Source organism: Podarcis filfolensis (genome assembly GCF_964270895.1).
Source record: "Podarcis filfolensis genome assembly, chromosome: 5".
NCBI lineage: Eukaryota > Metazoa > Chordata > Lepidosauria > Squamata > Lacertidae > Podarcis > Podarcis filfolensis.
This window is the reverse complement of record NC_139608.1, coordinates 62703079-62718925: the sequence shown is the minus strand read 5'-3', so window position 1 is coordinate 62718925 and position 15847 is coordinate 62703079. Positions and strand designations below refer to the sequence as shown.

The window sequence follows — 15847 nt, the reverse complement described above, 5'->3', positions numbered from 1 at the left end:
CTCCAATATAATCCTATTCTTCTACTTCTGCGACTTTTCTTACTTCTATTGCTGTCCTTGTGTCCTTGTTGCTTTGCTATAGTACAGTAAGCCTTACGTGCACATTTTGCTTTATGCGCTTGGCAATCAATATTTTTTAAGGGGGGTGAAAATGGAGTGATGTCCGGGAAAATGACTAGCAATCCCACCTGCCATTGAACGCAATGTGTTTTGACTATACACTATTTTGGCTTTGGGCGCAATTGTGAAATGTAATTCCTGTGTATGTTGAAGTCTCGCTGTACTATTCTTCCTGTGGGTTATTTGGTTCCCTTTTATGACTGTTACTTCTATGAGAATCATGAAAATGTAATTAAAAGCCAAAGGGTATCTAATAACGCAGTACCAGAGATAAATCTGCATTACAGTAGCACCCTGATTCTAAATAAATCAGCTTAAAAGTGCCATTTGTCTAAATACAGTCAAACCTTGGTTGTTGAACGTAATCTGTTCCAGGAGCCCGCACGGCTTCCAAAACTTTCGACAACCGAATCGCGGCTTCCAATTGGTCATAAGAGCTTCCTGCACTCAGCGGAAGCTGCGTCAGACGTTCGGCTTCCCCAAAACATTCAAAAACTGGAACATTTTGGTGTTCAGAAGCTGAATTATTCAAAAACGGAGCTGTTCGGGAACTGAGGTACTTATTTTCAAGTAAAAGTGCCTATGTGCACTTACTTGGCAATTAAGTCCCACTAAATATAGTGGGTCTTGCTTCTAAATAAGCATGCATATAATTGGGTCATTCAATTAGCAAGGACACTTTCAACTCACATAAATGGGATGAAATGCTGGGTTCATGAAATCAAAACAAATATGAACCAAAAATCAGACCAACCCTTTGAAAGAGAACAGAACCCAAACCTTACCTGAAGGGATCTGTTAAACCTGAACAGGACTCTAAATTAAGCATAGAGGTTCAAGATAAGGGATCCATCCATTCATTTTTAGTGTGATAACACTCACAGGTCAACACTATCAGGCCAAAAGGAATCATGAGCATGTGAAATCTGTATTGGGAAGATTTTTACACATCTTGGGCTTGTCCTGAGATTTGTCCTCTTAAAAGATTAGGCTGTTCAATAGTATAAAAAAGTCTAGTACTCTAAGCGTGCAAATTAAACATTACACTCTTGTATCAAGTGTTCTATTTCTACTGTAGGCATACTTTAGGGAAGTGCCACTTCATAATACTTACAGACAATGGCTGATACTTAAGGTACAATAAACGAATTTTCTGTATATCCCATGAACTGAAACAATTCCAGAGGTGTGCTGAACTGGGATTAAACAAAAACAGTGAGATGGATTCAAGTTACCCGTATTGCTTAAAGAGGACAACATGGACATTTTCTTTTCTTTTTTTACATGAAAATAAATCATGTCTATCCTGTCCAATGGATTTCCTGATCACCTGGAACAGGAATAGCATATTCATGCTATGAGGAGTATGAGGCTGCCATGTGTCCATGTCTCTTCCCTCCATCTCCAAGTAATATTAAGGCTGCAATCTTATGCACACTTACTTGGAAGTAAGTCCAGTAAGGCTTGTTTCCATGTGGACATGTATAGAAAACAGCATTGGTAACTAGATGGATAACATGTCTGAACTGATGTCAAGGCAGTTTCCTGGCTCCCTATGCCTCAAGGACCCCAATCCTCAAGAAGATCAGCTGCAGCAAAAAATAAATAAAAAATGGGGTGGTTGAGTTGGTGGGTAAAATACCCTTGACCTTCAGCCCTGGCTGGATTGAGAAGCAGGTATTCAGATATGGCAGTGAACTTGCTCCTTCCTGGCCCCATTTTGGCTTGCTCTGATAGATGTAGCACTTTGCTTACCAGAGTAAGCCTCCTTGAACTCTGTGGGACTTCCATCTGCAATACTAGCCCTATACCTCTTCCTGTTCAGAGAACTGGGAAGCATTTAACAGTACTTAGGAGGTCATGGCTCAAAAAGGCAGTTGGGATGGGGGGAAAGAGATTTTGAGAACTTGATTAGATTCATGCAAGTATTTTTCTAAGCACATGCCTTTTCCATGCTCTGAGCACAGCCCACCACACTGCATCAAAGGAGACACCTGAGTTTTTGGAGCAACTTGTTTTCGAAGTCTGGCTACATAGGACAGCTGCTCATGGGAGAAGCTGAGTATTTATTTAGCATCCCAAAGTATTCTCCACCCACAACAGGCAATGAAGGCTGGAGAGACCTTTCCCTTCTCTTTTTCTACCCTCTCAAGAAGGAGAAAGAGCTCTAGGAAAATAAACAAGAACAGCTCGTCGGAGGAAAGAAGTCATATCATTTTAAAACCTAGCTAGGCTCACAGTGACTGTGTCTTTGGAAAGAAGCGGTTTCTCGTATTGGAAATATTTCCAGGCTCGTTGGTCAGACTTCCCCACAGTTGCAAGTGAGGAAGCCGTGCAGTGCAAGTGACTAAGCTGTTTTTTTATAGACTAACAACAACTTTGTGCAATATTCTTACTGTACAGTCGTACCTTGGAAGTAGAACGGAATCCATTTCGGAAGTCTGTTCAACTACCAAAACATTCGGAAACCAAAGCACGGCTTCTGATTGGCTGCAAGAAACTCCAGCAGCCAATCGGAAGCCCCGTCGGATGTTTGGCTTCCAAAAATAGTTAGCAAACTGGAACAGTCACTGCTGGGTTTGCAGTGTTTGGGAGCCAAAACGTTCGGGAACTAAGCTGTTCCAAAACCAAGGTACAACTGTATATTCAGAGAGTACTGACATGTATAACATGTTTTTATTCTGAATACTGAATATGCATTAGGAATTTTATTTATCACAATTATGTGCGCAATCAAAGTGACGTCTGGTGCTCTTACTAAAATACAATCCACATACTAAAGTACATTGACACTAGGAAGTTCTGGGGTGACTGGATTTGTGTTTCAATGAATGCTTCATGATATGCTTTTCACATTAGCTAGCTGAAAATAAGGTGCATACAGGGAAATGCTAGCCTAATCTGTTGCATATTGTACTTGGTTTTACTGATGTTTCCATCTTGACTTTTCAATAACAGAATTCTAAATGAAAATAGAAATGGGGTAGCATCCAGGTTTAGGGGTAAACTACATGAAAACAACACCATTTGTGTTTTAAAGAAAAACCGGCTCTGAGGGACGAGATTTGGAATCTCCTGAACATTGTTCTATTTTTATATCTGGTGATGAAGACACCAATGTAACTATGCATGGGAACTTGGCTTGGGTTACACCAAACAGGAAATGTTAGCAATGAACAAGCAGTGAGGAGAAAGAAAGGTACAAAACGCTGATCACACTGATACCATCTCTGTGGTTTAGCTGACCATATTACACACAGACATGCTGCTCTCAAAAATGCAACTCTAACACAGTCAAATGTGAGTGCAGGCAACACCTGCAGAACAAGTCTTGTTGGTTGTAAAACCCTGATTCATCCAGATTCTAGTTCATGTGAACATTTTATGATTATACATACATTTCAGACATTTTCATGTTATGTTGTACACATCCATTATGTGTACACTGCAATACAATGTCATTTCATGTCTGAGCAAGGCTTGGCTTTCTGTTTTTGCACCAATACAGTGGTACCTCGGAAGTCGAACGGAATCCATTCTGGAAGTCCATTTGACTTCCAAAACGTTCGGAAACCAAGGTGCAGCTTCCAATTGGCTGCAGGAAGCTCCTGCAGCCAATTGGAAGCGGCGGAAGCCACATCAGATGTTTGGGTTCCAAAGGACGTTCACAAACCAGAACACTCACTTCCGGGTTTGTGGTGTTTGGGAGCCAAAACGTTCAAGTCGCAAGGCATTCGTCCACCAAGGTATGACTGTACCAAGAAAGATCTCTATGCAAAGACCTGCTGCCCCTGACTTCTCCACTATAGTGAATGGGATGTCTATGACAAATCCAGGGCAATAGATCAGGCCGCTTGTTGTTTTGTGTTGCTACAGTATATGTAAACACTGTTCCAGAATTATTATGATAGGCAAAAACCACTTATGCCAAAATGCTTGGATTTAAGTTGATAGACACATCAATCCTGAGAATGTATACTAACGTAATTTGCAATGGCATGGGGCAGTGTTGATGCATCATCAGCGTACCAGCTTATTGTGGGTCTCTGGAATGCAGTAGCTTCTGGTGCATCCCACTCTTAGTATATAGGGGCTTAAACTGTCCACCATCCTTAAACCCAAAATTCTGGCAAAATTGACAAGTAGGTGCTACTTTAATTGCATAGTTAAACAGACAGACATTCAAAACATTTTGCATAGTACTGAGCATGGGTGCCATGCCATTGTCTTGGCCATTGTCTTTTCTTTTCTTTGAATCGTAGCAGCTGAATAGTAGCAGCCAATATGGCCTTTGCTCCGTCTACTCAGGCACAATGTAATAATATAAAAGATATATATTGCTATAAATACATTTTAAGATCTGCTTCACCAAAATATAGAAAAATAACTATGCCAAAGCAACAACTAGTAGAAATAACAAAACAAAACAGGAACATTACCAGATTGAAACATGAACTGGGCACACACTTCAGCCCTACCGGTGCAGGCGCAAGTCTCCCTCTTTGCCAGAGAGAAGTGCCTGGTGCCAGAGTTGGCACATGGGAGCACCATCTCCACGAAAAGGAAAGGTGGCGGTGAATTATTTAAAATAAATACTCAAGTGCTTTGCTCTCTTTCAGCAGTGAAATAACACCCCCACCTGTCAAATTTCATTGCCTGTACTTTTTTTCGAGTTTTGATGCCACTTTCGAATGACCGTTCCGGAACTGCTAGCTACTACGCAAAGGGCGCCTCCGACTGTCCACCACGTAGGCAAATGATTGAGGAAAAGAATTTGGAAGATAAAAGCAAACACCACGTCCATCGTTTTCATTATAGCAACAGGACCAGCTTTCTCTATCTGTAGTGCTTTTGTAAGGAATATTTGGCCACCTAGACCCAACACTCCAATTAATACCAAGAGAAATCTATCTATGCCACAGTTGGGTAAACTCCACTCACCCATTACGAAAAGTGCTATTAGGCAAACTATTAACCCAATTACTGCATAATACCAAATGGACAAAAAATAATGCACTGATTTCCCCACCTTCCTTAGTATAACAAAAGTTGACGCGGCAGCTACGGCACTTGAAACAGCTGCTATTGTTCCTTTCAGGCGATCTCTGTACTCTTCTTCTATTCCAGCAACTCTGGATCCAAATAAAAAAGGTGGTCTTGCAATAAGCACCACTCCGGTGATTGTAAACAGAGTGAAAAGAATATCCCAAGGACTATACTTCTCCTTGAGAAATATCCAGGCCAGTAGTGACGTAAAAACTGGGCTGCTGAAAGTAATGACTGTAGCGTCAGCAAGAGGCATCACTTGGAAAGCATAATAGAGAAGAATCATTGCACCAGAGCCAAGCAATCCTCGAAAGAAAAGAACGAGTCGTTTGCCTTCTGGTCCCAGAAATCCTGTTCTAAAATGAAAGAAAAAGAGATGTGTATAATTTAACTCATGGCTTAAGGTTTCCATATTCATGCATCAATAGGACTTTGCAGTGAATTTCAGATCACAGAATGTTAAATAACACTATGATTTTTCCAACACTGACACTACTAGGACACTTTCACGTTCCAATAGTGTCCCCAACTTTGATGCATTTTGATCAAATGGTTATAAAGACTCTTTGGCATTCCGCTCTTGGTTTGTAGCTTGCAGCCTGAGATGCAGCAGCTACGTGACTTGAGGAACAACTTGTTATTTCCAGGACACATGGAGACCAGCCAGCCAGCATGTGAAAGGGCACCAGCAGACATCAGGGAAGGTTGTTATCAAAGGCTCCTTTGGGTCATTTTATTGGGTGGCAGGAAGACTATGAATTTTAAGCTTGTAGTTGCATGGGGCAGCTTGTTGGGCTTTTCATTTTTGGAGCAACTATCAGTATTCTAAGTATTCCTATTTTTATTATACTTTTTAGAATGTTTTTGGCAGTTTCCATGGTCTTCAACTAGTCCAGACCCAAGACTCACCTCTGACTTCTAACCTGTACCATGGGACCCACTTTCACATACAGTATTCACTTTTGACTTATACTAACAGTGCTAAAAAGGTACATTATTAATCCTAAAAATGGCAATTCATTACCTTAGCATTAGAACTATATGAAAACCAGTGATTTTTACACTTGTTCTGAGCCAAAAGGCTGAGAAGCTATTGAAAACCAGTGGGTTCTTTTTTTAAAAGACTCACAATTTCAGTGAAGCATCTGGGCATGTTTGTTTTTCCAGATATAATGATAACAGGTATTCCAGTGACTCTACAGTGGATGACGACTATATTCACTGTACACCCTCACACCCTTAAAATCTGCTTATTAGCTTGTTTTCTGGTGAACTATAAAAGCAAAGACTGCTGTGCTGAGCTCTACGTTTGTGTGTTGTAGGCTAGATTTTAGGGTATTTGAGGGAATCACTGCGGCTTCTGTTCTGGAGAACTGAAGACACTTCTGCATTCTAATCACTGCAACAGACACTTCTGCATTCTGGTCCCCAGCAAACATCGATTATGCAAGAAGTCTAGAAAGCCACAGGAATAGATCAGAACGTGGATGGAGCCCCCATTCCAGAGAGTTCCCTTACTATTGGCATAGCTACAGGAAGGCGGGGCATACATTTGGCTAGAAATATCTTCCTCTTGCCTTTCTCCTGCCACTTTGCAGCACTCATTGAAATTGATAAAATGAGTGCCCCATCATAATGATGTGTTCTAGCCCAAACACTGCATGCAGTGCTCTTTTGGTTTGCTTAGCCATAGCTGGAGTCCAAAATGGCAGAAGCAGCATTGCGACCCACAGATTGAAGACCTACCTGCTTGCCTTGAATCCCTGAATAATTAGAATGGGGGGGGGGGTGGTGAGAGCAGCCTTAGTTATTTTTGTTTGCATAAGCATTTCTCATAATCTCTTCAGGCCTCTAGCCTCACAGAGTGTGGGAGAAAAGGTTGGTGAGCTCATTAGTCTTCCACCCAGGGAAGGCCTTTCTCTGCCCCTCCTTATTTTGTTTCCCTTGCTGATTTATGGCATTTTGTTGAATTCTTACTGTACACTTGGTCCAAAAAGCGGTATACAGTTGTACCTCAGCTCCCGAACACCTTGGAAGTCAAATGTTCCGGCTCCTGAACAAACTGAAAACCGGGAGTGTTCCAGTTTTCGAACGTTCTTTTGGAAGCCGAACGGCGGAAGGGGCTTTTGTGGTTTCTGATTGGCTGTAGGAGCCAATCAGAAGCTGTGCTTTGGTTTCCGAACGTTTCGGAAGTCAAACAGACTTCCAGAACAGATTACGTTCGACTTTCGTGGTTTGACTGTATAAATAAATGGCAATAAGAATAATAATTAATAATACAAAGTGCCTTTTTTCTTAGCTTTGCCTCATACAAAGGAGGCATAATACTCACCTGTAGTATATTAAACCAGGAAGGACAAATGTCATTTGGAAAACACATCTAATGGCACTGACTTCCACTGAATGCACACCTTCAATTTTCTTGAGGAATAAAGATGCCACAGAGAAGAGAAAGGCAGACAGCAGTGTATAGAACAGGCCAAGCCCTGGACAGGTCCTTTTCCCCTTTATTCCTGGAACAAAACAGTTTCCAGTTAGCAATTAACAATTTAGCTGTAATTTCTTCAACTGAATTTGAAACGGTTCTTTAAAAAAATATATGTCTACTTTGAGGAGGGAAAGAAACAAAAGAAATACATTTAGTGCAATTGAAGGTATACGGTTGATTTTTTTAAAAAAAGTTAACAGAAATTTTTGACATGATGGTATGGACTGTAATTTTACTCTTACAAAAAATTCTTTGTTTATCTGCATGTTGCATTTTTTCAACTGCTTTTTTTTTAAAGTAGCCTCAGAGTGGGATGTATAAATACATGCACAATGTTTGCAAAATAGGTTCATTTGCCACATTCATTACATAGACCAACCAACCATTCTGATAAATTTTAGCATCAAGAAATATTAACCTGTGTTCCCGAGGCTGTATGAACGATAATTACCACAGGCTCAAGCATCTATCCCAGTGTTTTCCCAAGCATTGTTGGGTAATACTTAAGAAACCAACCTTACATCTTATTTGTATTAGGAAAAATCTTGAGTTTTTAAAGCAAATGTAAAATATTAGTTTTCTTATTTAACTGTAATGAATAAAGATATAACTTACACCCACTAAAAATGGTTAATTCTACTTGTTTCATTATATATACAGTGTGATACCCTATTATTTTACAATGAGCTGGCTACTTAGAAGAAGTTATCCTGTTGTGCAAATATCTTAACTCTAGTATCCCAATAATATGAACATAACTCTGGGTAGAGGTGGTAGAATGCCACCAGAGTTTCTTTCCCACATTTATATCCAAAACAAATATAATGCTGTTTTGTTAAAAAAATAATATAAAAAAGAACCTTGAATCCTGGAACTGTTAGCTGTGTAGGGATACCATCTAAGAAGATTAGAGAGGCAACAGAGTTATCTTCAGAAGAAAGCAGTGGTTTGGCAGGGCATTTCTGTCGGTTGCTAAGCAACTTGGAATCACAACCTGGAAGCTGATAAGCAACCTGGAAGCTGAGAATCAATGTTTTCTAACATTCAACTGCTGTGAATCCAAGGTGACAGAATATGCACAGACATGCTTTGGCTGCCTTGGTCCCAGGATTTCAACTGCTAAAGTCAACTTCTGAGCAGCAGCTGTCTCTCTGTTTTGAAAGGGCTGAAATCTCCAAGCGCTGGACACACTGAGGTTAGGCTTAATGTGAGAATGTACTTGGTATGAGTAGTTACAGGTAGGTAGCCGTGTTGGTCTGCCGTAGTCAAAACTAAATAAAAAAAATCTTTGCAGTAGCACCTTAGAGACCAACTAAAAGCTCATACCCAGGCTTCCTCAAACTCGGCCCTCCAGATGTTTTGAGACAACAATTCTCATCGTCCCTGACCACTGGTCCTGCAAGCTAGGGATCATGGGAATTGTAGGCCAAAAACATCTGGAGGGCCGAGTCTGAGGAAGCCTGCTCACACCAATAACAAACTTAGTTGGTCTCTAAGGTGCTACTGGAAAGTATTTTTTTATTTGGTATGAGGAGTTGGACATGGGTTTTACCACGGTTAAGTAGACAGGGTCCTTTTACCAGCCTGCCTGCATGAAGGTGCAAACAACTCTCTTCTCGATAAAATCAATTCCTGGGAATAAAATCTGAGCACTTCTACTTTTAGCCGATTATTTTGAATCTAAAAGACATCTGGTTAAGTTTCCCACTTAACACAACACTTTCCTCGTTTTGTCCTAGAAGAGGAATCTACTTATGGAATTCTCTGGAGGCATTCCATGGAGCAGAAGGGGAGAAATTTGGTTCAATTTGCATCTAAAGGCAAACTGTATCAAATTCGCACTTCCTAAAACAATGAAAGAATCAAAACATTGGCATCCTCCAAAATTCACACTCATCCAGAATTTGCTGTGTAGTTCTCCAACCAAAGAATGCTTATGCATATATTAGGGGGGAAAGTGTGCATACAAATGAATATATTAGTGAAAATAACATGCAAAAATTCATAACAATAGGAGAAATTGATTGCAAAAATGTGCTCACTAGTCAAAAGTGCACATAAAAATGTGTCAGGAAAAATTCACACTAAATGCTGAAGAATTTTCAAGAGGATTTTAAAAAAGAATTTTCACAAATTGCTATAGAAATGTAGAGAACTGAGAGAACTGAAACCAACAATCCTTCCATCCTTATACGCAATGGGTCTGTTATGGCATAACTCTTCCTATATTCTTACATACTAAAGCAGTCTTCACCTACCTGGTGCCCTCGAGATGCTTTGGACTACAACTCCCATCAGCCCCAGTCAGCTGTGTTGATGGGAGTTGTAGTCCAAAACATCTGGAGGACACTAGGTTGGTGAAGGCTGTACTAAAGCATATTTAAAATTCCAGTTTACTCAGAAGTGTTGCTAACAGCTTTCTGGAGACTTGGCCACAAGATTACAACACTGGATCATGTAGCAACAGGATGTAAAAAGGATCCAACCAAGCTATTTTAAAAAATCAACTGAAATCAATACAGATAGCTTGGGGTTCATCCTATGACGTTGCATATTCTCATCTTGCGAAATCCACCATCTCCTCTCGCAATCTCCCTATCTCAGATTTTCTTCCTATTTTCCTAATCTATCTCAAAAACCCCTTTCATTTTCTAGCCCTTTTTCTTCCTGTTTATCTGTGGAGATGTCCTCCTTCACCTCCATATATTCCTAAACGCCAGTTCTAGCTCATGTTCAGAACTTTCTCTTTGTTTTCAGTCTACTCCAAAATTCTAGACTGCCACGGGCAAACTTGGTACAACGTATAGGTTCTTCACAACACATTTGTCTTCAAAATCCCCAGAAGTTCTTAATATAGTGATTTAATGTGACCACATACTGTTGAAGTGGAAAGGCAACCAATAAATGAAATGAAATGAAAGTTATATCTACATGGGTTTAACTTTCACTGCATTTCACTGGCTTTCTATCAGACCAGTATCTGAAGCACCTGGGTAGTAGTGAGTAACAAAGAACACCTGGGCTGCTAATTTGTGCATAATCTTATGCAAGTCTATTCAGATTTAAATCCCACTGGGATGAATGGCCCTTACTCCCATGTAAGTGTGTTTAATAAGACTGCAGCCTTAATACAGGAGAATCCCCAGTTATGTGAGGATTCTGTTCCTGGCCACCACACGCTTCACTGGGATATGTGTAAGTGAGGATTCCCCCGTTCTGCCCCTACCCAACCCCCTTTCGGCACTGCACATGGTGCGCGTGTCAGTGGGAGGGCATGTGCTGATTGTGCACAAGTGGGGAGACACCTGTGCAGGAAGAGGCAAAATCTGAAGAACACATTTGGGGGGGGGGGGTTGGTTTCAAAAGATCATCTATGGCAGATATATAAGCAAACTCCAATAACAATGAACTAAGCAGGGCTGCCCACTCTCTTTCAGAAAAGCTCCAGGGCAGGGGCCTCTGTGACATATTGGAACAGAAAAAATAGCTTTCAAAGGATGCTAAATCTCAAGGTATATTATTGCTTGAGGTAAAGCACACACATCTCTGTTTAATCATAATGGGTTTTAATCTAAAGTGTTATTAGAAGAACAAACGTGCCATTCTCTCTCCAAACCTACAGTGTAGCTGTTGGCAGAGCTTCACAACATTAGCCAATACAGACCCATATAGATTTGATCCCTTAATTACATTATTGCCCCAATTTGCTCTTCTTGTCCAATACAGACCCACATTAATGGAAATTTTTGTCTGAAATATTGGATTAAAACAAGGAGACTCAGAATGGACTGAAGCTGAAGAAGGAAAAAAAGCCATGCTGATCTACAGAGTGAAGAATAAGAACAAAATATCAAGTTTCGGTGTAGTAGTCTACTTTGATTGCCTAAAAGATAAAAGTGCCAGACTTCTGCACAGACTTCGTATATGACACTAATTCTCTGAAGTTGTTGCTGTATAAAAGGATGTTTAGGGATGCTGGAAAAGCGAACCTCTGCATTATTAACAAAACACCAAACTTTCATATTATGAAGGGAAGGTATCATAGTCAATTGTACTTTCTTTCTCTTTCTTTTTTTTTTTTTTTAAAGCTGGGCTGGTATTCCAGACTAGCAAAGCAAACACTGTAGAAACAAATGACCTTCTTACTGCAATTAAAAAGAAAGAAAAATATTATAGGTTTTAGAGCATCTGTACTTTCAATGTAAACTTTAAGAACAGAATAAGATAACATTCCTCTCTTCTTCAAGCGCTTTCTTGGCGAATGGCTCCAACTCATTGGCAGAGCACATATCTTGCATGCAAAGGTGCCTCTAGGTAGATCTGGGAAATATGCCTGCTGAAACCCCGGGGGAACTGCTGCCAGTCAGTGTCAACAATACTGAGCTAGATGGATCAATGGTCTGACTTTGTATAAAGCAGCTTCCCATGTCCCTATGTTCTCAAAGCACAGTAGGTTTCCATTCAGCACTGACAAAAAGGTGTTCAGTGCCAAAGCACAGCAAACAGTGACACCCACAATATGTCTGCTGGGTATATGAAGTTTTAAGACACAGTGTTATTCTATCAGTATTCCATTTGCCTAATGCTGTTTTATGGCTAGCTCCGCTCTCAAGAGAAGGATTAAAATGGAGAACTGAAATTACAATAAATAGGTATTCTATATGGAGGAGCATTCAACCACACGAATCCTCATCCACCTGAAGTTTGAAGTGGCACAATCCAGACAACATCCAAAACAAGTAGGTCCCCAAAATGGGATGATCCTACAACCTACTCAACAGCTTCCAGAATGTATCAACGCCCATGCTGGATCAGGCCAGTGGCCCATTTAGTCCAGCATCCTGTGGTCACGGTGGCCAACCTGATGCCTATGGGAAACCTGTAAGTCGGACCTAAACACAACAGCACTCTCCTCTCCTGCAGTTTCCAGCAACTGGTATTCAAAAACATTGCCTCCAACTATGGAAAAAGAGTATAGCCATCCTGACTTATAGTCACTGATAGCCTTTACCTCCCTGAATTTGTCTAATCCTTTACATTATTGACAGACGCTTCAAAACACTGTGTGCAAGACCAGTGTCTCTGACTGTCATAGGAACTTACCACTAGAAATGCAAAATAATATTAAAGACTCTCTTGATTTGGAAAAGTGGTTGTGGCGGCAGCAGGGGGGAAACAAAATAGTTCATGTGTTATCTAGGTCTCTGGACAACCCTTTGCTTTGTAACATCTCGCCAACTCGTATAAACTTGGAATAAAACTTCTACATAGCAGATTTCTCCGCAAGCTTAATCCTACAAACTATGATCGCTCTTGCTGAAAGCACTGTTACTAGCAGCTCACAAAATGCTAGGTTGACAAATCACCACTCTTTAAAACAAAAATGGTTATGTTCTGAGTGCCTCCCTTATGGCTCCAAGGGGTAGATAATTTTATAATTAAATATTAACATAGCTTTTCAATGTATGATTAAAATAAACAATATTAGATGGCTTTTCCATTGCCAGCCTGATTAAACATGATAGTTACATATGTTGATGTAATTATTGTGTACGTTAGCAAGAGAGGCTGCAAGTACAAATTATGCTGTAGAACAAAATATCCTTTGTTGCAGAATATATTTCATACTACAGTACTTCAGGTCAAGAGAGAGAGAGAGACATAGTATAGGACCACCAATAGTTTAGTTACCCCTTTACAAAATATAACCACCCTTGTGTTTTCATACACAAGCTACATATCTTCCTATATACATAAAAACGTCAGGCTATCTACACGCGCATCCCACTTTGGTGGATTTGTTGTACCCCATCACAACCAACCCTGGATTTACATGAAGTCAGGGTGCAGTAGGGGAGCTAAAGAGAAGGCAGGTTGCACAACAGCAGTGGCCATGGCATGGGAGAGAGAAGAGAGGGATACTGAGAGGGGGGAATTGGTGATTTCAAATAGTGGCAGAAGTCAGAGTAAAGCAGGGATGGAAGGAAGAGGGAAATTGTGGTTTTAAACAACAGCAGAGGTTTGAATGAAGTACCTTCATACAATGGAATATGTGAGGGTTCCGCATCCTTTATCTCTCTCACATGAGGCAGCTGAGGAATGGAAGAAGGAGAAGTCTAAGTACAGCGAGAAGGGAGAAATGGGGTTGGGAAGGTGAAAAGCAAGCTTGTCCTTATACGAGGAAGGGGAAGTTCTATCTTAAAATGTGGGGGAATAATAATAATAATAATAATAATAATAATAATAGTATTTATACCCCTCCCTCCCTGGCCAGAACTGGGCTCAGGGCAGCTAACACCAAATATATAATACATTAAAATACAAAATCAAATGATGGGGAAGTTGCGACCAGAGAAAGCAGAGACACAGCCCCTAGTACTCTATAATAATTAAAATGCAATTCCCCAATTCCTTACTCAATATCATACACATCGATTTTTACACATAAGCACAGGATTTTAAAAACTGGAAGAAAAGTAAAGCTTATTAAGGAATAGATAACCTGTGCTAAGTGATCTTAGGAGGGCAAAGGTGTTAGAGACCAGCGATGGGAAAGGTTTCTCTTTACCTTTTCAACTTGCCACCATGATGTGTTCAGTAAAAGCGCTAACCTGCCTTGAAAGGCGCTGGGAAATTCTAGGTTAAGCCCATGCGCCCTAACTCTTAAAAGTTTTAAAACAAAGGTGAAACGGAATCCCAAAACATGCCCTTTTTTTTGAAAGAGGGCCGCACGTGCATGGCACTTTATATAAACAGAACCACAAATCACAAGAACCGAGGAGGGCCGAGAGAGAACAAGAGTTGTTGTTGTTGCTGTTGTTGTTGTGACTACCTTAATCGGATGTATTCAAGGTTGCCAAGGATTCGGGCAGAGCCTAAAAGGCGCAGCTCGCGGGCACCTCGCGTGGAGAGAGGCAAGATGCAGCCGGCCTTGCCACGAGGCCAAGCGGCGAGGGAGCGCCGGCTCACCCTAGGGCGCACCAAGGCACTGAGACGCCCGCCGGTCTGAGCCTCCGCCCGAGGCCGAGAAGAGGCGCGCAAGGCGTGCGGCGTTGCGCCTCCTCGCCCTGCCTGCTGCCGGCTCGCCAGCCTCCTCTCTCCCCGCCCCGCCTGCCCTCACCCACCGGGCGTCCCGCGTCTCCAAGGGAAACTTCCTCGGAAGCAGCCGCCGTCGCCGAGGCTGGCAGAGCCCGCTGCCGCTTCCAGGTCGTGCACCTGGCACAGCCCGCCATCCTCGCCGTTCCTGTCGTGGCCCCCGGGAGGAGGGGGATCTTCTGCCTCCCACCGCCCTCCTTCTCCTCCGCCAGCATCCTCCTCGCCGCCCTGGCGCTGCACCATGAGGACCGCTCCTCCGGCTCCGGCTTCGCCACAAACTGCTCGCCGGCTCTGTCCGGCGAGGAGCCGGCAACTTCGGTGCGCGTGCGCGGCATGCCGGCCGTGACGCCGCCCCCCGCCGGCTTGCCTGCCTGCCTGCCTGCCTGCTCTGCGCCGGCCGGGCGGCCTGCTTCCCCGCCGAGGGGGATGTTTACATGTCCCGGCGTGAACTGCTGCGACCTCCGCGGGGAAGGTGGCAGCCGCGAAGGCTCCGTCAGGCCGCGGCGCGAAGCCCCCTCTGCCCCATTTCCCCCGCTCTACCGAGAGCCGCGCGATAAATACAGCTCTTCCCGAGCGTCCCCTCAAATAATATTTTGGTGGAGGGAGAAACTCATGCCAGAAATCATGTGTTGAGGTTGTTCCTGGATTACCGAAATATTCCTTCGTGTGGTTAGCCAAGAGAAGCTAGGCTTCCTGCGGTTTAAGTCTCGCTTCTGCCCTTATCTCAGTAGGTGACCTTAGGCAAGCCACCTCAGTCCTCTTAAGACCTCCAGGTATAGGGCGGAATATAAATTCAATAAATAAATAAAATAAAATAAGTAATGAGATACATACTAATAGCCAACTTGCTTTAAAAAGAATTGTAAGGAGGTATGAAATAACGTGTGAAGCGCTTTGAACACCATGTGTGGTGTGCATGTATATGTTGTTATTTATTATTATTTAAAGTATTTGTTCCCGGGAAGCAATGGGTGGGTTATTTGCATTTCCAAAATATAAGATTATTATAAAGTAAAACCTACATACAGCAACAGTGGCAAATGGCTTTAGATACCTATTAGTTCCAGAAATTACCATATAACATATATTCAACACAAA

The 15847-nt window shown here is 41.9% G+C and overlaps 1 protein-coding gene and 1 long non-coding RNA gene across 3 annotated transcripts; one reads left to right on the top strand and one right to left on the bottom strand.

The window, feature by feature from the left end:
- Window positions 1-1385: 1385 nt before the first annotated feature.
- SLC35G1 (solute carrier family 35 member G1) lies at window positions 1386-15114 on the bottom strand. Of its 2 annotated transcripts, XM_083614159.1 has the most exons (4): window positions 14779-15114; window positions 13689-13746; window positions 7499-7679; window positions 1386-5522 (listed from the first exon to the last, which is right to left on the bottom strand). In XM_083614159.1, the coding sequence occupies exons 1-4, from the start codon at window positions 15082-15084 to the stop codon at window positions 4763-4765; spliced, it is 1305 nt and encodes a 434-aa protein (XP_083470285.1). In that variant the 5' UTR covers window positions 15085-15114; the 3' UTR covers window positions 1386-4762. The 2 variants fall into 2 exon arrangements, with proteins under 2 accessions (XP_083470285.1, XP_083470286.1); XM_083614160.1 differs by lacking the exon at window positions 13689-13746 and having other exon boundaries at window positions 14779-15101.
- LOC310762783 lies at window positions 8586-11824 on the top strand. The gene is made up of 2 exons (XR_014548169.1): window positions 8586-8849; window positions 11381-11824. It is a non-coding gene; the product is annotated as an uncharacterized lncRNA (long non-coding RNA).
- Window positions 15115-15847: the final 733 nt, after the last annotated feature.